The sequence below is a fragment of the Apaloderma vittatum genome, unplaced genomic scaffold (assembly GCF_000703405.1).
Source record: "Apaloderma vittatum isolate BGI_N311 unplaced genomic scaffold, ASM70340v1 scaffold33978, whole genome shotgun sequence".
Lineage (NCBI taxonomy): Eukaryota > Metazoa > Chordata > Aves > Trogoniformes > Trogonidae > Apaloderma > Apaloderma vittatum.
This window is the reverse complement of record NW_009729664.1, coordinates 1-22,744: the sequence shown is the minus strand read 5'-3', so window position 1 is coordinate 22,744 and position 22,744 is coordinate 1. Positions and strand designations below refer to the sequence as shown.

General features: G+C 51.7%; 2 protein-coding genes across 2 annotated transcripts; one reads left to right on the top strand and one right to left on the bottom strand.

Annotated features, from left to right (window-relative positions):
- Positions 1-1,685: 1,685 nt before the first annotated feature.
- LOC104267920 (chromosome unknown open reading frame, human C20orf195) lies at positions 1,686-2,630 on the top strand. Its single transcript, XM_009874528.1, has one exon. The coding sequence runs from the start codon at positions 1,686-1,688 to the stop codon at positions 2,628-2,630; it is 945 nt and encodes a 314-aa protein (XP_009872830.1).
- A 4,020-nt stretch (positions 2,631-6,650) lies between these two features.
- On the bottom strand, positions 6,651-22,502 carry HELZ2 (helicase with zinc finger 2, transcriptional coactivator). The gene is given in 19 exon segments (XM_009874527.1): positions 6,651-6,775; positions 7,231-7,398; positions 7,834-7,990; positions 8,268-8,486; positions 9,089-9,223; positions 9,787-9,979; positions 10,493-10,609; positions 11,050-11,191; positions 11,423-11,590; positions 11,841-11,972; positions 12,373-12,458; positions 13,274-15,382; positions 15,384-16,037; positions 16,039-16,765; positions 18,076-18,151; positions 18,568-19,351; positions 20,361-20,993; positions 21,330-21,859; positions 22,425-22,502. Coding segments are annotated over 19 exon segments (7,233 nt in total).
- Positions 22,503-22,744: the final 242 nt, after the last annotated feature.

Sequence of the window (22,744 nt, the reverse complement as noted above, 5' to 3'; positions counted from 1 at the left end):
AGCTTCCCGGGTCCTCACACAGGGTGGGTCGGGGGCTCACACAGGGATGGCAAGAAGCATGTTCGGGCATTCCCGGCCTCGGCCCTTGCCGGAGGAGCAGGGGTTTCACCCCCAGGCCACAGCCCCGTGGTGGGTTTGGGCCGTGGGGACAGTGCTGCCGTGTCCCCAAGCCGGGGGGTGTTGAGGTGTGGGCTGGGGGTGCTGGGGTGACCCCGGCACCCAGAGGTGACCCCTTCCAAGCCCTGGGTTGGGCTACACCCTGGTTTGGGGGACTGCAGCCTGCCAGGCTGCAAACAGAGCAGCTACCGGGAAAACAGCTGCTTCTGGCAAAGGAGAGGGGGAAAAAATGGATATAAAAAGAGAAAGGGAAAACAAGCACAATCACAGCTCAGTCTGTGGGCAAACAGACTGCTCTAGGGAGCCAAGAAAGCGGGATAACGTAACCTGGAGTGCGTGCTGTGCTCCGTACGGGGATGCTGGGAACTGGCACTGCGTTGGTTTACTGTGGGGGCTTTTTGTATTTTCTATTTCATTGTGGAAAGAAAAAAGTGAAAAGGAAGTACAGCTTGTTTTTTAAGTTGTCAGCTCTCTTGAGAGAAAAGTTGCTGTGAATTGGTGTAAATTGTAGTGCGGCTAGGGGCCAGACGTTTGAAGGGTTTACAAACGCTTGAAATTCCTGCGAGGAAATATTATAAGAAAATGAGGCTAAGATAGATTGCTTTGTCAACTGGATATCACCATCTAGCTTCTACAAAACACATAAGAATTAAAATATCCCGGTTAGATACTACAAAAACTTAAATAATTATAACCAGGAAATTACACAGAATGAGGAAAAGTACCTGTTGGTAGAGCGTATCATCGCAGTCTGACTGAGGTCACACCATCTGACCTTCAGAATTCTGTATAGATTTCAAATCAACAGCGTTCTCCAAGAAAGCAAGTAGGTATTGTGGGCTGAGGGGATGATGTAAACTGAGGTCAAAGGAAGGGAAAGCAATAAACCACTGCAAATGTTGTGAGGTTACGGCTGTCGACCCACTGTTGAAGGTAGAGGTGCAAGGAAAAACCGCCTGCATTCCTCGTGGAAGCCGTTGTGAGGCGGCACTCAGCGTGTTGCACGGCTCTGGCTGTTGTGTGCCAGCTCGCTTGGGGGGCAGAGGGTTAATTGGAATCACCAAGGTGATTCTGTAGCTGCAGGAATTGGCTTAGAAGATGGGTCTCAAACCTCAACAGCCTGGCAGATTACAAAGAGGAAAATAGACATCTCCAGAGATGTAGGAGAATGGAAAGAAATTGCTTACCGGAGTACAAAGGCATCTAATTAGAATGAAACTGAAGATAATAAGATAGGGAGAAATTTTGGCAGAGTGTATCAGGGAATAGTTCCTGACAGTGAATCTATTAAGCAGAGGTAGAAGCCCTCAGCGGGGGGTAGCAGGAGACCAGTTGGCTGGAACATAGAAAAGTAGACTATATAAAACATTAGAAATCATAAAGGAAAATTCCTCTGGAACTACATCTAGTCTAACAGTTCTTTGCCATCTATAAATTTATAAGCTAAGCTTTAATTAAGAGAGGAGAGAAGAGTCACAGCCATGGTTATATTCCCTTGCGGATGCTTTTCCTTTGGTTCTTAATGTTACTGTTGCTGCTTTCTTACAGAGCAACTGAGCTTTCGAATTATGTCTTTGATTTTGAATGAATCTGAACCCAGTGCGAAGAGCACTGCGGACAGCGAAGAGCAAGGTGACAGCGCCAGCTGGAAGCAGTACTTGGAGAGGAAAAATCTTGTTCTGCAGTTCCTCAGCTCTGACTTGAGCCTCCAGCACCTCCAGCACCACCGGAACAGAGCTGAGCTGCTCCAGAAGTGCTCCTTTTACTTGGACATTGAGCCCAAGTACGTTAACGTGAGAGACCGGAACCACGTGATTCATCAAACCAACATCTTGCAAATAATAGACCTCCGCCAATTGCAGAGGATGAAGAAGGTGGGGAAAGACCAAATTGAAATTAATCTGACGCTTTTAACCAGTCTGCTGGACGAGCTGGAACGAGGTCGGGAGGAGCTGAGCCGTTACATAGAGACCTGTGATGTGGTGTCTTTCCACTCCCGGTGGGACTTGATTACAAAGAGAATGTCCAAGCTCTCTAAGTTTGGGGAAAAACTCCTTTCCTTGCAAGTGGCAGGACAGCTCTACGTCAAGCACCAGTTGGTGTTTCCCTTTGAAGGACGAATCTCTCCTAACATTAGGCTTTCTCTCCTTAAAAAGACACCGCTGATTTTTGATCAAAAAGAATCATTTGCACGCAAGGACTGGGCCAAGCTCAAGTGGTTTACTGAAAATCAAGAGTCAAGCCCCGAAAGATATGAGCTCTATGTGAAGTTACTGCCAAACGGGAGTCCAAAAGACGTGGGCTACAGCAGTCTTCAGACAGTCACCTCCAACACGTGTGTTGTCCGGCGCCTGCAGCCTGCCAGATCGTACAAATTCACCATTACAAGAACAGATGCTCACATGTGTGTCTTTCAAAAATGGGAGGACAGCATCATACTGGAGACAAAACTTGATGACACTGAAGGCACGGACAGCAGCTCTGATGCCTCAGAAGGACAAGGTGACAACTAAGAACATTCTTCTCATTTCACCTGTTTGGAGGAGAAGAATGAGGAAAAATAAATGTAAATTGTACCTCTGAATGTTTTGCATAAGACCGACTCATTCTGTTTTCAACATGAATTTTGCAAGCGCCTTGCCCTGATTTTTCCAGGCTAATGGTGACTTATTCCAAATTTTTCACACGAGGTAACACCCCAAGGCAGCGTTCCGGGCTCCACACTCACTTCCCCCTGCCAGACCTCCTAGGCAGGAGCGGTTAGAAGCCGGAGGTCTTGCAGGACACCTCAGGTGCAAAGCACTGGAGATAAAAGCATCTCCATCCCCCAGTGCTTTTCATCCACTAAAAGATGCCCAGTGATCTTGCAGTGATGTTGGTTCGGCTTTTTTACCCCAAGTTATTTTTTCCCCCCCACCTCATGTCCTTCCTCCAAAACACCTGAATTGCTTCCTAAGCTCCACAAATCATTCTTCTGAACTTATCTCCATTGCTCGTTCTTCTCACCTGTACCTTGTACGCACCTAAGCATGACTTCATGCTTGCTCCTGGAAAAGATCACTTTGGTTAAAAGAACCCCCCCAAAAAACCCCAGCCAGCCCCTAAGTGCCCCAAATAACCAGAGAAGGGTAACACATTCACACAACCAATATGTAGAAAACAACCTTTTCAGCCACATACTGAGGTTAATGCTCACTTTTTACCACTTGGTTCTGTCCGACTATAGCTGTCCTCCCACAGATTCAAGTCTTCACCTAAGCAGATCTTTTCGTAAGAAAATTTATTATTTAAATAAGTTCAAATCATTTTTACAATTATGGCTTAAATATCAAAAAAAAAAGGAATGTTGAGGTTCATTCTTATAAACGGTAGAAGCAGGTAAAAATATTTGTATCCAAAAGGTCAATTGAGGTTTGCTGCAAGTCACAGACATACAAAAGATAAAAACCTGCCACATTTCAAGTCCCTTAATATACACTTCATGACACTTAACATCTCATTTCTCTTTAAAAAAAAAACAAACCAAAACAAAACTACCAACAACAATTTATTGCAGTAAACTGATTGTCCTACATGGATCTGTCCAAATCCTTGAAAACAGTCCAGTGGGATTCTCCTTTGCCTGCTGGAGCCAAGGAGAGGTTCTCCTCATCCTGCACGTCCCACATTTTTCTGCCAGCTCGAGTGACCGCCGGCACCGTCCCAGGCTGGCGCTGGCTCGCTGGCAGTCCCGGGGTTCAACCTGGGCTTGAGCTCTGGCTACCGCCGAGGAAATTGCGTTCTCCTTTCTGATGAACCAGCATTTCTGTCCTGTGACAACGGTCTTTTGTCTGTGAGCTGTGGAAAATGTAGAGCCTGTGACCGGACAGGTACCCGGCGTACCATGCTGCCAGTGGTTTCCTACTGGAATTACCAAATGTTTGGTCTTGAACATAAAATTGTGCTTGAACATAAAATTCTCTCAAAAGTAAATTCAAAGCTCCGTGTGCAGATGAAACCAGACTGCTTTTAACTTTTCTTCTCTATTAATTTCTATGATTCTCTCTATCCATCAGCCTAAGGACAAGAATGTGATATTCAGCTGTCACTAACAGTCTGTAAAATAAAGTTTGATTAATTGCACTTTCTGCTATCCCTGACTATCGCAGCTGCATGACCAGCTCTGCAGGTACCTGCTCATAGCCCAAGAGTCCAGCCTGGCTGCTTGCTGCTGCTCATGTGGTCTCAACATGTTTTCTAAAAACCAGTTATAAAATGCATCCTCAGAGGAAAAAAAAAAAACACCAACTATATAATCTTGCCACTCAAAAGTGACCCGACCAAAGCATTTCAGTCTAGGCTTTGCCCTCCAAGGGTTTGCACTAACCATTATTTCCTCGCTCAGGGCAAAGGGAGATGCTTTGTGAGGTTTTCTTTCTTGGTCCATGGCTAAACCCCACGCAAGAGCATTGGGCTAACTGCTACATTTTGGGGGGGAGTCTCCTTGTTTGTGTTACGTGTAATGAAATAACCAGCAGAAAAAGAACTAAAGGGAGAGAGACTCTTCACTTACGTTAGACCATGGAAATGAGACCCACTGGTTCTAAAGGGACCAAAGATAACTTTGTCAGAATGATGCTGGCACCATGTGGAAGTATTTATCCCAACAATTCCAGCATTTTCCGCAATTCTCCGCATCATCTTGGAGATAGATACATGATTGCATTTCAGTAGTCCTTAAAAATGACTCCTACAGGAGCTTATTTTGGAATCACACTATTTGCCAAATCAGGCTGGTGCAGAACCCTTTAAGATCCCAGCCAGGATGACTTCACAGAGGAACACCGAACTCTACATTTTATCAACTCATATCAAAATCATCTTCAGAGGCAGCAGGAGATGCTTCCTCTGGGCTTTTGTCCCTCACGGAATCGCCTGTTATGATGCTTCAGCAAGACAAGAGCAAGCCTGGGTGGTCTCTGGCGTACAGATCAAACCCACCAAACGCAGAAGTGCAAGAAGGTAGTTTAAAACAAAGAAGACAACACCGGGATTTCCCCGTCGGTTCTTGAGTCAAGTCTAGACAGAGTCACGAGAAGAAACAGGGCATTAAATAAGGACCTCTCCAGACACAACGCTTTCTTATTGCACATTCCTCTACACTGAAAAGAGCCACGCTGCGCTTTTTAGGGCAAAGGCGGGACAAACCCCATCCTTGCTGGACTGCTACGAAGTCGTGGGGACCCCTCGCCCAGGTCAAGGAGGATTTGTGTCCCAGCACAGCCAATCCTTGGTGGAAAACCACTGTGGTTGCACCATGGCTCCGTCCCATGTGAACACCTAGAGACAGCCAAGCGCGGTCTTGAGGAGAGCTGAGGCAGGCACTTCATACATTCAGAATTGAAATGAGATAAAAGACAACCCCCCCTTCAAAAATATCCTCCTTCAAAAAGCAGCTCCGTGATTCAGCAGAGAGAGCACTGCTTCACCGCTGTATTGGCCACACAAGGCGGGGCAAAAGCAGCCTTCTCTAGTGAATCACAGCTTCCAGTTCACAGCAGTTTGGCTACTTACAATAATAATTAAAAACAAAATACATTATACACATATATGCTATGGTACGTTTGTCAAATTCCCATCATTACTCTTAAAAACTTGGGCCATAAGACTGTGAAACAAATCCACAGAGTTAAAAGTTAATAAATTAGAAGCAGATTTAAAAAAAAAAAGAGGGAGGATTATACAGGAGGAGATTTCAAATAAAAGTCGATTTAAAATACACTTACAAATTCCAACGTTTCCTGGTAGGAGCGCGCCTCGCTTTTCATTAACTTTATCCTAGTGAGGACAACCTCCTTTGTACAAAGAATAAGTAAATCTATTTACAAAATCAACTTGGCCTTGGTTCCGTAATATTTACACGCTCAGAGAACAGCGTTTTGGCTGACAAAGAGTGGCACGCGGCGCTCTCTTTGCTTTCTTCCTTCACTTAAAAAAAACCCCCACAACCCCAAACAAAAAACCAAACAGAACAAAACAAATTGTTCCTCTGCTTTGAGAAACCAGAAGCTTTAAAAGAATTCCCTGGCCTTGGTTTTAAAATGAGTGGTAGCACTCGAGAAGCTTTGGTCCTCTATGGCAAGTCGCAGCTTGCGGCGCGGCTCCGTTGCGTGCAGTCCTTCCACCCTTGACGAATGGATTATTTGGTCCCCAAAGCGCAGCTGCACTGGCAGGTAGGATGGGGGCTCCGCTGAGCATCTTACAGTTTAAAAAATAAAAATAGTTCATCCTCGATAAAATCACAACCCACCCGTCCATCCGCTTCCAATGCTTTTTGGTTTGCTAGAGCTGAAGGTTCCTGTCCGCTGATTAAAAACAACCCCAAGGGGCCAAAGCTTGCACGGCAGCTGAGCTGTCACCATGCGGGGGAAGATCCCGGCTCCTCCGCTGCCTTTGGCTCCAACGGGGTCATCCAAGAATGGGAAGGTCGCGTCCTTCCCAAGGCACACGTAACGCAGTTCAAGTAGAGAGCTCGTCGGAGGCGCAACCCATCCTCACCGGCGGAGGGCTGGAGTCTTCCTCACAGAGATGCCCTGGGCTGTGGCGTAGCAGTGGTGCTGCCTGTAGTGCTGCAGCAGCCTCCTCCACAAGGGGTTGCACTCCAGGAGGTACCGGTTCCCTGTGGGCACAGGGATGGGGGCAGCGGGTTAGTGGCCAGAAGAGGCTCGGGTGACACCATCGCGCATCACTCATGGAAATTTTTGCCTAATATTTCGAGCCTAAGGGTGCTGGATAACTCGCAGGGACCATCTCCCTCAGCTTCCCAACACATCCCAGCCTACGCCTGCCTGATGAGGAGGAAAACAAGCAGCCAAATGCTGCTAAGAGAGAGCTCTAGTGTGCAAGCAACAGAAACAATGTGGTCTGAACCAGAGGGTGAGAAAAACTAATTGCACATCCTGCATACGAGCTGTGCACGGGTCTCTGCTTTGCACAGAGTGCCCAGTTTCAAAACCACGGACAATCTAAAGGGCAGAAAAAGCAAGACTACCAGCTGTACTAGTTCAGATCTCCACCCCTTTACCTGAGCACACTGTTTCCCTGCAGACCCGTGCACACTCCCAGGAGACCCACCTATAATGCAGAGTCCTTCCTGGGCTCGCGTGATGCCGACGTTGACCTGGTTTGGGTCAGTAACGAAGCCCAGGTGGTACTTCTGCCAGCTCTTCGTGGGCTTCTGATCGATCTCCGAGCGGGGGCAGGAGCGCACAGTTGACAGGATCACGTATCTCCACTCACTTCCTAGAAAGTGGGATTGAACCGGACTTTTTTTAGAAGGCAGCATCTGGCCACTCTTCCACCCCACAAGACACTCATTTCTCTACAGCAAGACCCACAGCCCTGCAGACACCGTTTAGGTTTCTCCAGCTTTGGAGGCCACTGGACTCCCAAGTCGTTGCTCTGAAAAAGCACGTGTTGTGGCAGTTCTTCAACACCCCCTTCAGACATCCTCCACCTTCCCATCTCCAGCAATTTCACCCTGCTCAGGCACCCTGGGGGTTTCCAAAGGATTTATTACAAAGTCAAATCCCCCAGCAAATCTGGCCCTGGGATGCCTCCTCCGTGGCTCAAAGGGTGCAGGATTTGCTCAGAGACTGTCTCTGTGAGAAGTGGCTTCAGCCCTCAGGAAAGGCAGGAGAGAAGAGAAGCAACCCTCCCCTCTCCTGCCAGCCTCACCTTGGCTCTTCATGATGGTGCAGACGGTCACCCCACGGACACCTTCTTTCAGGAGGCCCTTGCTGATCTCGGACACCTGGGCATTGTAGGGGCTCAGGATGGCGATGCTCTCCGGCCGGATGGTGCCATCTAGTGTCAACTGCTTCGCCACCCTCACCTGGGGACAACCAGGCTCCTGCTCACCTTGGAGCAGAGGAAACCAGCCCTGCTGTCCCCAGGGCTGCTCCTCCAGCTCTGGGTCACTCTTCCCCACAGCTCCCTCTGGCCAGGAGCATCATGCTCTGCTCTAGACCCAAGAAGCCAGGCAGATACCTCACCCCACCAACCTCTATCCCGTATCACTACTACTCATCCTTCTACCACCCCAGAGTCACCCCTGCACAACACTCTCCCTGCTTTTTGCATCTCCAGCGATTCCCCAGGACCCTCCTCACCGCCTGCTCCGCTTCTTCTGGGTTAGCTTTGGAGTTCTCGTTTCCTTCCTCGGTCGAAATCACGAGGCTCTGCTCCTTCCCCTCCACGTGCCCGAAGACGATAGGGCAGCAGGCATTATCTTTGTGGTAGAAGACGCTGGGTTTACGAAGAAGGTCGGGGCATGTTTTCAGCCGCCTTTCGTAAAACTCCTGGGATGGGAACTCGCAAATGCCTTTGTGCTGGCAGAGAACAGGGGAGAAAGAGGTGAATAAAACCCAAGGAACTTCATAGTATGGCTTAGGTTGGAAGAGATCATCTGATCCAACCCCCCTGCCATGGGCAGGGATGCCCTTAACCTGCCCAGGTTGCTCAGGGCCTCATCCAACCTGGCCTGGAACATCTCCAGGGAGGGGGCAGCCCCAGCCTCTCTGGGCAATCTGTTCCAGGGTCTTGCCACCCTCGCACTGAAGAATTTCTTCCTAAGATCCAATCTAAACTTGTTCTCCTTCAATTTAAATCCATTTCCCCTTGTCCTATCACGGGACACTCTTGTAGAAAGTCCCTCCCCAGCCTTTCTGTAGGTTCTCTTCAAGCACTGCAGGCAGTGATAAGGTTCCCCTTCTCTTCTCCAGGCCGAACAATCCCAGCTCCTTCAGCCTCCTTCTCAACCTCAATCTTTCTGGGCAGGCTTCACCTACGATGCTGCTATGCTATTATTCATTACTCTAGGAAGGGAAGGCACTAATGGAGAGTATCTGCTTCCCAGTAGCCTGAGGCAAACCCTGACAGCAGCATTTTCTGCAAGAGAGAGAAAAGACAACCCGCTGGAGGAAGGCCTCACCATGCGGTACTGCGTATCCAGCATCCATGCCTGACTGCGGTAGCGCTCAAAGAGAGACGTCTCCATGCCCAGGCTCTTGCAGAAGTCATTGTTGACCACCGGTCGCAGCTGTTTGTGATCCCCAAGCAAAACAACCTGGAACAAAGAGGGGACACCTCAGCTACGAGGCTGGCGGCACTGGTGAAGGCAACCAGCTCTTCGAAAGGCTCTTTGCATGCAGACATTCGTTGCTCCTTATGTATGTGATGGTTACAGCAACCTCAATCAAGGACCGCATCAGACGTTACATAAAGATCCTGACCCAGATAACGCGGAGCCTAGTTCCCATCTGATAAGGCTACTGAGCTCTGCTCCACACTTCTTGTCACTTTAACACTTTATACCTGGGTCAGCACATTTTGTTGGTGGCAGCGACACCCACCCTGTCAAGAAGCACCAAAAACGCAGCCGTGTGACCGCTCTTCTCTTGTAGAGGAGACCGTATGGGTGCAAATGTCTGAAGACAGAGCGCTGAGCTGATACGCACAGCAGAGACACAACAGTTCTCCACCACACTGACGCACCATCATAGATATTACAAAGAACAACCTTAAAACCTGGTAAGACTTGGAAGAGAAGCATGGTAAGGGGTGGAATTCCCACGGAGGTTTGGGAGCCCTGAGCAGCCATCCCAGAGGCGCATCCTGGAAGGCACATACCTTCTCAGCACGGCGATGGCTGACCAAGGGGATGAGGGTCTCGGGCTCCGTGGACATGGCACACTCATCGATGATTATTTGCCTGACGTTGAGGTGCTCCAGGGAGGTGGCAGACGCGGCGGAGCACGTGCACAGGATGACATCGTGCTTTGCCAGCTCGTGCGCACGAGCATCTGACAACGTTCTTTTGTACCTGGTGGTCGATGCAAAAGGTCCCAGGTTATGCACAAGGCAAACATCTCCAGGTTCTTCATGGCAGAACCAGGCAGATGCTGGACTTTCCCAAAGGATTATGACTCCACCTCCCTCCCCAGGATGAGCCGGTGTTCCCAGAAAAGGGCTTTGGAGAGACACAGTGGGAACTGCACTTTGTCCTGACCTCAACATGGCAGAGGATACAAGTGCCACACACATAATATGACTTTCAGTCCAGACGGACAACAGCACAGGATGCTGAGGCTCTGTGCTGTACTGCTAACCCCGAGCTAACCACTTCCTGGCTTGACGTTTTCACCTGCTCCCTTGGCTTGCACAAGCCAGCACAAATCCACCGACTTTCACAAAGTCTATGAGTCTATGTCAGCTGAGACTTTGCAAATACAGCCCAAATTTCTCCTCGCAGGGGAGGAGATGGCTGCGCCCCACTCCTTCAGAGGCAGCACGTGGCAAAGTCAGCCGTCTCTCACGAGGGTCTCTTTCTACTCACCTCTTTGTTTCTTCTTCTGTTATCTGCTCTCCTCTCCTCATCCGAGTATCAAAGTTACAGATCTCCTTGTAAAAAGGGTTGGGCGGCCGCCGGATGCGATGATGCAGGATGATTTCGCTGGGTAAAGAATCAATATATAACTATCTTCCCTCAATACAGACCCAAGTGATCTTCTACAGTGAAGAAGACCACAGCTGTCTATGTGGAGAAACTCCATTAACTAAAGAAGTTACAGCCAAACTGTTCCATCTCTATAAACCTAACAATTCACCCTGGTGGACACAAAATACAACCCCTTTTCTTTAGCTATGAAGTCAGAGACTTTTAGAGCTGGTCAAAAGAGAGGTGAAAGCATCTAGGATCTTTTCAACACCTGGGTTTCCTGACTAGCTGCTATACACCTCCCCTTGAAAAAAATTAATTACAAAGCAGGTTACCAGGGCTGCTCCACAGTAGTAGAGTGGAAACCACATTTGCTCTGGCTTGCTCAGCTCTACTGGTGCAGAAAACAATCACTTCCCAGCACTCCCAGAGTCCATGGGGCCACATCGTCCTACCTGAGCTCACGCTTGGGTTTTGCATCCCGCAGGGCTTTGCGGGAGAGCTGCCGGTTGCTCCCTGGGTACGGGTATTCCATCGTCTCAATGGCCTCCCCGTAAACCCTCAGTGGTTTCAGGTTCCTCATCTTCAGCAGCATCTCTGGAGAAGAAGAGGGTCTGCTCAGACAGCACTGGCCATGCTGAGGAAGCTCTTGGCCCACGAGGTGCCCAGTGCTTGCCGTGTGCTTGTCTCTTCTCCCCAGCCCTCGCTCATCAACCCGGACCCTGCCCAGCAGTGAGGGCTCTTCCGCAAGGCTCAGTCCCGCTTTCTGCCCCTCCTGCTCCCAGCCACCAGTACAAGCCACTTCGGGAGCCTAAAAGCAATAGTTACCAGCAACAACATCAACAGACTTGTTGGAGGGGCCACAGTACAAGATGCACTTTCTCCTCTTGGGATTTTCTGTTTCGGAGGACGGCGTTTCCTCCTTCTCAAGGCTCTCCTCGTTCAGCTTATGGAACCAGTAGACAATATGAGTTCCAACAACGGTTTTACCGGTGCCTAGAAAGACAAGGAGGTTGCCAAGAACACTTTAACCACGACACTCGTGCTCTAGATCACCATCTGGATGATCAGCCATTAAAAAAAAAAATATAAATCAAGAACTGAGGGGGCTGCCTTGAAGAGCTACAGGTGATGCCAACCCACCGCTGCCTTCTCCTCTCTCACCAGGTGTCCTACGGAAAGGACAGGTCAGCTCTAACCTTCTCAACAAAGGGGGCAGGTACTCGTGCTGTCCATCCAGCCTTACCTGGTGGGCCTTGGATGAGCGTGAAGGGTTTTCTCAGAGCATTCAGAATAGCCTGGCTCTGGCTGTGGTTAAGCTTCCTGCTGCTGCCAGGGAGATCAAAGGATTTTTGATGCAGGATTTTGGACGTTGTCGCTGTTAACGGCAAAGACCCGGGAAAACAAGTTTAAAGCAAGTTACTGAAGTCAGCACACGAGTGACTCAACAGGAGGATGTGGCAGGTACCAAGCAACCACGGCCCATTTACAAGACCACCTAATCGTAACCCTCGTCCTGTGCCAAGATGTTTCACCCATGAACCTTCTCTGTGCGTCCCAGGGACTCAGATATCACCCGTGCCACTCTCCAAGCAGGCACCCCACGTTCCCTTCCCTCTGCCAGGCGAGCAGCTCCTCTCCTCCTCCTCCCCTTGACAGGGGAACCTCCTGGTCTGGGAGCATAAGCCTGACAGCAAGGACCCATGGACGCTGCCAGGCCACCTGCCCAGCCAGAAGCAAGTAACAACAAAGTAAGAAAAAGGAATATTTGTACCCACCTTTTTTAGGAGGTTCATGGCCAAGGGCGATGCTTTTAGCAAGATCAGAGGCGTACTTGAGCTTCCAAATTGCCTTTTCTTTCCGTCTGACGGACAGGGAAAAATAAGAATGAATGGAATGGAGCACGAAATAGCAGAAATTGTAATCCAGCTTTGCACAACTGTCTTGTTTATCCTTGCTCTCTGTTTTGCGGTTGCATTAAATCCTTCCACAATGAACTTAAACCAAAACAACTCTTATTCTGCTCTTTTGCATCTGGGACTCTCTCTCAACCCTCTGAAGAGGTGAGCCCACAAGGAGGACAGCTTCTGTCCCAACTCCATTTTAGTATGGCCCACCCCATTTTATTAGATTGCAAGTAGAATTTTTCTTTTCCTCCTAAAATTCACGATACAAAAGGAAGCCCATTCTGCCCTGAAAAAGCTCCAGCTGCCAGGGTTGTGCAGCAGCCCATGCTGTATGCAAGAAAGGGCAAACTAGACATCAGCTCTGCTTTAGGAAGAGCAGATCTTGTTTCACAGCAACAACAAAGGGGAAGGTCTGGGAAATCAGGGAAGCACTTCCACTGAGCAACCCCAGATCCAGAGCTTCACACTGCCTTTTACAACACATATGGCAGCAATCCAGTAACATAAGAAACAGATGCCCAAGGAAATTTGGGTACTTTACCCCTCGCCTCCCCATTCTCAAGGTCAACCAGAAGAGCAAGAGGCCATCTGGAGAACAGAGCTGAGAGATGGTGCCACCCCCATCAAAAAGCAACAGCCCAACAGCTGGGAAAAAATTTTTCAGGGGATCAGCTGCACTGGTGAGCAAAACCTGGCCGGGTGCAGTGAAGGAATCCCAGGGAAAGCCGTTGTTCTGCAAGGACAGGTTTAACCGGAGCACGACCACACTTACACATCTGGCAGCATCTTTGGTATGAGCTCCACCGTGAACCTGGCAGAGGCCTTCGAGATTTCCACAGGGATGTTCTCCATGGACATGTAGTGGATGTAGAAGTTCATAGTGTACTGATCAGTTCTGTCCGGCTTCTCACTGTCGCCAAACTCTTCGGTGATCCCGTGAGCCACCCAGGTGTAGGTATCCGGATCAACCATCAGTTTGCTTTCTGGCTTGCTTTTGTTAAAGAAAGTCAGATTCTGGAGGCCTTGGCTGAGGCAATCCTCATCGCTTTGAGGGCTCCCGAGCTTCAGCCCACCCAAGCGAATGCACAAGTAACAGTGGTTAAAGTCCACTTCGATGGAGCACTCATCCAGAAATGCCTTCTTGAGAGTGAAGCTCCCTTGCAGCTGCCCTTTGCTTGTCCTTTGCTGTGCCCACTTGATCTTGACATCGTGGAGGACAATCGAGTCGTTCTCGGCCACCGCGCACGAAGCAGACTCCATGGCGCTCATCGGCATCCACACCTTGCTGTACTCCGTGGCATGCTTGTACTTGTCTTTGGAGGGCAGGGTGGCATAGACAGAGAAGCAGTCGATAGGCTTCTCTGAGTGCTGCAGGCAGACGTCAAAACCCGGCGTCACGCACCACAGCTGCACGAAAGGCACCAGGAAGCCCCGCGAGACATCCGTGGTGAGCTGGAACTGCAGCGCGTTGCCGGCGCTCAGCTCCAAGGAGAGCTCCATGTAGTGCGAGCAGGGGCTTCTCCTCACTGAGCCCAGGTGCCGCTGGTACAGCTTCTCACTCTTCCGCAGGAGGGAGGCAGCCTCCTCAAACTTTTCGCTCCTGATGGCCGCCAGCACGTTTTGCCAAGTCTGGGTGTCCACGAGGGCGATGCTGCGGTCGCAGAGAGGTCCTACCCGCAGGCCGTGCTCCTTCGCTGTCTCCACAGAGTACACCCTCCTCTTCCACGTCAGCTTGATGCTGTTCCGCTGCTGGATGAACATGGGCTGCTCTATCAGCTGGAGAGACCTGTAGCTAATTTTATGGGGATCCGGCAGGCTCTCTCTGTTCAGTGGGAACAGGGCTTGAAAATACCTGTTCATCCCTTCGATATCCACCACGAAGGCGATCTTCTGCAGGACCTGGCCCTTCAGCTGCATGGCCATCTGCAAGCAGCGAGCTCTCCTCTCGTACGTCGTCGCCTGGGAATTCTTCCTGTTGAAGTCGTGGCAGAGAAACTCAATGTCGTCCGCGGAGTAGGCGACAGGCTTCTTGCAGAGCACGGAATGAAGGTGCCGCTGGAGCACGACATCCACGTAGCGGCGGATGGGAGAGGAAGCCCAGGTGTAGGAATCGACATGCAGGGAGTAATGGCCCACTTTGGACAGGTACGTGGAGTTGGAGCGACTGAAATAGGAGCGGCTGAGCAGTCTCCTGAACTCCAGGTTCATGGGGGCCAGCTTTGGGTGGATGTCATCGGTTACGATAAGGTCGAGCATCTTGGGGAAGTCGCGGACAGTAGCGGCTGACTGCAGGTGCTGCCAGATGGGGGCCAGGACACTGAACTCCACATTTTTAGAGCAGCGTTGGCTAGGAGGCACCTCTCCAAGGTGGTGCATGAGGTGGATGGACAAAGGAAGGACGTGGCTGTATTTGTTTTTCAAGAGCGTTAACTGCTGAAGGTTTGGCTCGCACTGACACCGGAGAGGAGTGACATTTCTCGTGTCCTCCTTGTTAGTGAGGAACTCAGCCACGAAACTGTTGAACATGATCATTAACTCCTCTATCATTTGATGGGACCCCCTGTTACCTGGGGAGCATCCCTCGTCCAGCTGGTCATAGAAACAGTCCTCCTGCAGCCGAGCCTTGCGATGGATCCTGGAGAAGTGATAAGCCACAGCGATACAGTCCTCCAGGGTATCGAAACGAAGGGCCCTCGCCGCCCCCCTGTAGCGGTCCTTGATGTAGAGCTCTGCCTCTTCATAGGACAGCTGCCTGTCCGAGCAGATCACGGAGAGGGTGAAGATTCCGTTTAACATCTTTCCAGTCTCCTTTTCTACAGTGACAAACAAGGAGATCACCCGACGGTCTTTCTGCCGCAGGAGGCTCCAGACACCTTGGCTGGCAGAGAGGCTCCTGGCTGGGAGCATAGAAGGTGACACCCCGCTTCTTCGCTTCCAGGTCCAAGGCGCTGCCTTTGGGGATGACGCTGGCCACGTCTGCGATGTGGATCCCGATCTCGTACTGACGCCCAAGATCCCTAACGCTGATAGCATCGTCCAAATCCCGGGCACCTTGGGGGTCCACGGTGAAAGTCGGGTAACTCCGGCAGTCCTTCAGATTTTCCTTGGCGAGGTTCAGTTTGCTGCTGGAAGCGTATCTGGCCGACTCCTTGGTGACAGCAGCTGGGTACTTCTTCTCCAAACCATACTCCAAGTCAAGGATTTTTAACCCTTCTTCCAATGTCAACGCCGCGTGCAGAATCTCCGTTATTATCCCCAAAGGGTAGTAAAACCCCTCCCGCCAGGAGATGACCTGGACGCAGAAGAACTGGCATCTCCTCGTCTCCTGGCTGATCTTCTCACAGCTCACCACTCTGTACTTCCCGTTGACAAGCCTGCGGATGGGAATGACGTTGGGTTTCTCTTTCAGCCCCGGGACAAATATTTTGGTGACGGTGGGATCGATGGGTATCATCACCCGGGGATCGAATTCGTCCATCATGCAGATGAAGGTGCGTTCTCTCTCGGCGCGCTTGAAGATGCCCACCACCTTGCCCTCGGTGGCTGCCGCTGTCAGCCGTGTTGTTCTGCAGGATTTCCACGAGCACCTCGTCCCCGGTGAAGGCCGTCCCGCAGTGAACTCTGCCTTTGATCTGAATGCTCATCGCAGGAGAGTCGTTGAGGGTGAAGGCAGAAGCTCTGTCAAACCCTTCTTTGACCAGCTCGCATCTCTTGTACATTTTGGGGTGCATGTGCAGATACTGCTGCATCATCTGAGTGGAGAAGCTGACGTATTCCTGCCTGTCCTCCCACAGGTTTGAAGCCTCAGACTTCACGTTCAGCAGCCCTTCCTCGGACACCGTCACCAGCACGTTCTTGCTCTCATCTAAGAGCTCCTGGAGGATGGGGTCGTCGGGATTCATGCTCTCCCCCTCAGAGCTCCAGGAATCTGTGTCGCTGTCCTCCTCGTCCTGCTCGGGGCTCCTCCTGCTCCAGCTCTCCTTGTCGCAGGCAGCCTGTTTGATCTGGGCCATCGTCAGGTCCTCCGGGAAGACGCTCCCCTTCTCGATGCACTGCTGGATGAAACGCCTCCACACCTTGCTGCACTGCCCGTGGGAGCACAAGGCCACAGCGTCCCCCACCGCCACAACCAGTGACTGAGCCCGCGTCATGATGGTGTTGAGCACTCTGGCTTCGTTGAAGCACTCCAGGTGGTGGGAGGCCGAGACGCGAAGACTCTCGCTGGTGTGGACCGTGCTGATGATGATGACCCGGAACTCCCGCCCTGCACCGGAGGGGACAAGGGAGAAGTCACTTGTGGGAACCCAACGGGGAGGACCCTGCCTGGCTGCCATTGACACCGTGTCACGTAGCCGTGGGCTGATGCAACCTTGCTCGTCCAGGTCGCGGGAGTCACCTGACGTGATTCAAGCAGCTCTTGGGGATCGTGAGGGCCTCTGGGCGTGACCCAGGACAGACACCATGAGGCCACCACCCCCAGCACCAGAGAGGGAAGGGCAGCGTGGAGATGGGGGAGAGGCCGGGCACGGGAGCAGCCCTGCGTGCTCAGTGCCACCAGCAGCCCCTGCCAGCCTCCCCTCGCAAACACGGGTGGGGTTTTCTGTGAATCCTCACAGGGGAAAAAAAAAACAAAACAGAGGGTCTTGTAGGAAAGAAGTGACTGTTTGCAAGAATCCCTCTCCCCTCCAGGACCGTTCTGCTGACAAATAAACAGACAGAGGCACCCTGGTGACTTCAGAGCTGGGAAGGAGACTGCAAAGAAAGGGTGTGGAGATCAGAAACACCCCTCAGGGGTCAGTTATTCTCACCATTAGGAGTCCCAGCTGCACAATAAAAGAAAAATAATAATAATAAATGGATGAGTCATAAACTAAGGCCTTGAGGATGAAATCAGCCCTAACCTCCCGCTCTCATCATCCAGACCAGCAGTCTCCTCCTTTAGTGAGCAGTTCTGTGATTTTTTTGCCACAACTGGTACCCACAGGCCATCCTGGTTTTAATTCCCTTCTCTGACAACCCTCCCCCGCCGGCACTTGGGGCTTCACATGATTCACACATGCTCAAGTCCCTGGAATCGCACTTAGAGGGTTTTTCACCCTCCTACAAAGCACAGTCCATGTATTTGAAACGAGCTGACAGCTGGGTGCCGATTTAATTCAGTGTGAAATCTTATCCACTAAGGAAAGGGCAAAATCAAAGAATTACCAGCCAGAAGGGGATGGAAATCAGCCAAAGGATTTCCAGGCACTCCCTCTCCTGATCGGAGCTCCATGGGCTGTGGTGGTGACAGAGCCACGGGGATGGGCAGGGGAGCTCTGCACTGCAGGCACCCTCCAAGAGAAGGATTTTCCCATGAGATCAGCCGGCATTTTGCATTTTAGCAAGCAGGACTATGTTAAGATGCCAGGAAGACCTCTGCTAACAGCCCAATGTCTCCTCCCCCTGCTCGTTACGCAGAGGCTGTAGCTGTGATAGACTCTCCCGTCCACCAGCGTGAGTGGGAAAGTTCTCCCCAGCACACAGAAGACCTCGAAACGCAGCCAGGCATGACTAACTATTGCACAAGACACAAACCTGGCAAGTTTTCATAGTTTTCTACCACAACATCTTGTAGCTGCTTCTTCCTCAGCTCTTGTCTTGTTGCAGAAACCTGGTGAAAGAGAAATAGGCACAAACTGAACGCAGCTGCAGCTCAGAAACACCTCCCACCCAACACCACAGGCCCTCAGCTGCAGGATCCCCAGGAAAGTTACTCGACAGCAGCCACATGTCCTGGGCTGACTCCAGCCAGTGCTCCCAGTCTGCCCTATAGTTAACCTGCCTAGAAGGTGCCAAAGGAAAACTTCGACTAAACCATCCCACCATGAGGCATCTCCACTCCAGCCACCCATGACCTGGTACCCAAATGTAGAGCACCTCAAAAAAGCACTGATAGCATGCGAGATCCCCAGATTCCCCATTTTTAGTACCATGAGAGACAGGTTTGTCATGACTAGAGTCCAGCATTTACTAGTGAGTGTTTAGAGAGTGCATGTAGCCCCTTCCAGGTGGGGAAGTCTGACATACCTGCATCCCATGGGAGACCACGCATATCCTCTTCAGATCTCGGATGCCCCACTCATCTGGCCACCTCTGAAAGATCTCCTTCACTTTCTCAATCACTTGTATTATCTCAGAGGCATTGTGCCAAGATATCATGGACACGTCCCTTTCGGCCGTGCCAGACACGTGGCAGAACATGAGTGGGTAGATTTCGGGATGGGGCGGGATGTTCCCACTGGCTTGGATAGCGTTGCCTTTGCTGACGTAGAAGTGCTTGGAGACAAACTCGATTATGCCTGCGGTGGAACGGTAATTCTCATTGAAGATGATCCTGCTCTTCGTGGCCACCTCGTGCCTCTCCTTCTGGTAAAACTGAAAGAGGCGGTTTAACAAGGTGTGGTCAGCAGATTGTCCATCCCCGACACAGAACAGCTTTGGAGTTATCTGCATGTGGTCCCCAGCGAGGACAATCCGAGTCTGGAACGTGGCATAGGAGAGCGGAACTAAAGCTTCGCACTCCAGCATCTGAGCGGCCTCGTCGATCATGATGTGGGTGAAGTAGCCTTGGGCGACCTTCAGGTTCTTGGATAACATGGAGGTGGTGATGATGACGTGGTGCCTGTCGATCTCCGCCCGCGTGGGGTGTCGGAAGGAGCGCTGGTCTGGCGAGAGGCAGCAGTACATCTGCGTGATGGGGTCCGTCATGCTGATGGGGCGGTCGGTGGATATAATCCTCAAGGGGACAGCCCACGGGTGCCCGTTGGTCACGAAGTGATGGAAATACTCCCGGATGTAGATGTCAGCAGCACTGGAGGGGACCAAAAAGGGAAAACACCAAGGAACTGTAAGTGCTGCTCCCCGAATGCCGTGACCATTGCCCCCAGGTGCTGCCTGACCGTTCACTGACCCAAAGACCCCCAGCTTCGGGTGACAACGCGCTCGTCACAGGAGACGCTCACGTACGCGCAAAGAGGATGGTGTTTATGCAGCCACCGATTCCAAGCCCGTTTCGAGGGTGTGGTTTAAAATAGGACTTGATACCCAAGACTAGGGCACCTCTCGATGCTCACATGGAAAAAAGCAACGTGCTTAGCAAAACCTGTGGCCCGGCTGCTCCCTTAGGACCAAGGCACACAGATGCCTGCTCCGACAGCAAACCCTCCCCAGCCCAGGCGGGTGATATAGGATCTGAAGAGGAAGCTTCCATGCAAGAAACAGGCTAAGATTAGCAGTCACCCATCTATTATACATTAAAAAGTAAGGCAGTAACAGCCTGCAGGATCGGGTGTGGACACTCCTTTCAGCATGACTGCTCTAATTTTAACCATCTTGGCCTGCTTTCTCCAAAGGCAGCTTCAATGGCAGTCAGACCCGATCTGCATTTCCTCTTCCCCAAACTCTCCCTGGAAAAGTCAAAAAAATTGGCTTGTGCACCAAGCACAATAGTCTTCAAGGGCAATTTATGCCAGCAAGGTCAGGCAACAGCTTTTGACTTCTTCCGGCACACGGTAAAGGCTAGAGAGAACTCACTGTCTCTCCAACCCCATCCCTGTTTTATAACAAGGCAGGAATACACTGTCTCTGCCAGAAAGACTTCCACCACCCAAGCTGCTTCCTAGCAGGAAGTGCTGGAGCAGTTCAAGTCATATTAAATAAAAATGAATTTATTGGAACAACTAACTGAAATGCAAACTAAGGAAAAGGGCAGCTCGGCTCCGGCTCATTCACCCTGGCTCCATCTCATCCCAGCCAACAAGCGATGCACCAGGTTGCTTGGACCCAGCCCACGCCTCTGGTTGCCTCTTCCCCCTGCTAACCTGTTAGTGTGCGTGCAGATCAGCACCCGCGTGTTGGGCTGCCTGAGGATCTCCATGGTGGCCATGGCCAAGGTGAACGTCTTCCCTGTGCCGAAAGGCCCGTAGATGAGCAGAGGTGGGACCTGCCGGCTGGTGGTTGCCTGGCCTGTGATGAAGGAGATGGCTAGTTTCTGCTTGCTATTCCCTTTCTGTGGTGAGCCAAGAGAGTAGGGGACAGAGCAACTGGCAACATCTGGTAGGACCAGCTTCTCATCCAGCAGGCGGTCCACAGCCTGATGCCACTGCCGGAACAGCAGCTGGTCGATTTGGAACTGGATCTCCACCTTGTGGGAGGTGTTTGGCTTGAAGTTCAGCTCCGAGCAACATCTCTTCGGTATCTGTAGCCAGATGGTCTTCTCCGTGGTGGCTTTATGCTCCACAATAACCTCGTAAACTCGATTGTCTACAGGTGGGTCAAGTGCCAGGAAAGCAGTGGGCACAGACCTGCTCAGCAGATACCCCTCGTCTGTGTCCGGCGAGAGGTTGTAAGGGGTAGGCACTTCAGCAAACAGCTCACCAGCGAGGGCAAACTTCATCCCCATGGAGAGGCTCTGCAGCACGGGGGTCAGCGAGATGAGGACCCGCAGGTTGAGTCTGAAAGGAGGACACAACTCGAATGAGGAACAGAGAACCAGTCCACGGATTCATCAGCCTGCTGCAAGGGGGGGATATTGGCACTTACACCCCAAGACCCCTCGAGCACAGAGACAGAAACTGCGCTTCTAGCTAATCCGTGGCCACAGGACAAGACCTAGCCCTTCCCCTCCTATCACTACGCAGCAAACCGTCTTTTCTTGGCAGGTTTCCATTTTTCTGGGAGCCAAGCCAGAATGAAGAGAGACTCGAGTAGCGGCACAGCCCTGAGGGTCAGCAAAGGGCCCGTGGTCCCCAGCAAGGAGGGACCCCTCTGGATCCACACCTGGCACTTACTTGGCAATCAGAGCCTGTTCGGCTTCTTCCTCGCGGAAGAGGAAGCTGTGCATCCTCTCGCGATAGTTGAGGCGGGTGATGGTGCTGCCACCCTCGCGTTGGTAGTCGAGCGCCAGAGCGGGAGGTTTGTACTTGGCCAGCAGATCCACGTCTTCGCCGGTCCTCGGCATGCTGGGGACGATGATCCGGTTGCCTCTGTCCCATCGTACGAAGTTGACGGGGCGGCTGCTCTCCCTGCTGCTGGGGACATGCTGGGGGCTCTCCCGCCGGCCAACCTCCACCTTGATCTTCTGCGTGAGGACGGGGCGTCTGCCGAAGTCGAACACCACCCACTGCTCGAAGACGCCCAGCGTGCAGCACTCCACGCACACCTCCACCTGTGCCGCGGGCGGGGACGAGGACAGGGTGGCCACGTGCTCCCCCCGAATGTACTGGAGGCCCCGGGAGAGCCCGTTCCCCGAGAAGTAGAAGGTGACTCCGGGTTCTCGCTTGAGCAGTGCCACATGCTGCAGACACATCTGCCAGTCAAAGAGAAGACGAGGACTCAGTGAGGGGGACCCCAACTGACAAGGTCCTCCCAGCATTTCCTGCCAAAAGCTGCTGCAGGAACTGATGCTACGCCAGACCTGTGGCACGCTTGAAAATTCTCCTTAAAGGAGGTTATTCCTTGTGCAACCCCACAGCAACTATTTCAAGGTCTTAAAGAACCCAAGTTTTCAGTTTTATAGTGGTTGAGCCAGTCTGCTGTACATGGGGTCTCTCCTGTGCTGGAGAGGACAATCAGACCCAGCCTCTTGCCCCCAACACGCGCAAAATCCTGGGCAGGAAAGCAGCTGGATCTTGCTATTCGTGATGATACGCGGGAGGTGCTGAGAGCAGCTGGGGCCACCCCAGACACAGGAGATGAGACTGGAGACGCGGTGGCTGCACCCCTCACGCACAGCCCCAGCTCAGGCACCAAAAAATTAAAAAACAAAAAACGACAAAGCAAACAGAAACCCCCAAAGAACAAGGAGGGCGCACAGCAGCAGGTGCTGCCAGCGGCTCACAGCCTCCCCCTTTTTTTTGAGACCAGCCCCTGACCTCCCGGGGGTCCTTCGCCCTCCTGTCCTCCAAGTGCACGTGCAGGTGCTGCTCGCACGTGACCGTGACACCTTCGATGTGCTCGGCCATCTGTGGGGGAGGCACGAGAGGAGCGAGACTGAAGGCTGCATCCCGGGGACACACTGCAGAGCCCTTGGTGGGGCCGTCTTCATCCTTCGCCTTTATACTACGTCCTCCCAAGAGGGGACCATCCGTAAATCCTCATGCTCCATCCTCACCCACCGCTGCCCCACGTCCTCCTTGGGAAAATGAAAGGACCCAGGGCAGGGCAGCGCAGTTGGGCGGCCTGAGCAGGCTCTTGGGGTGCCACC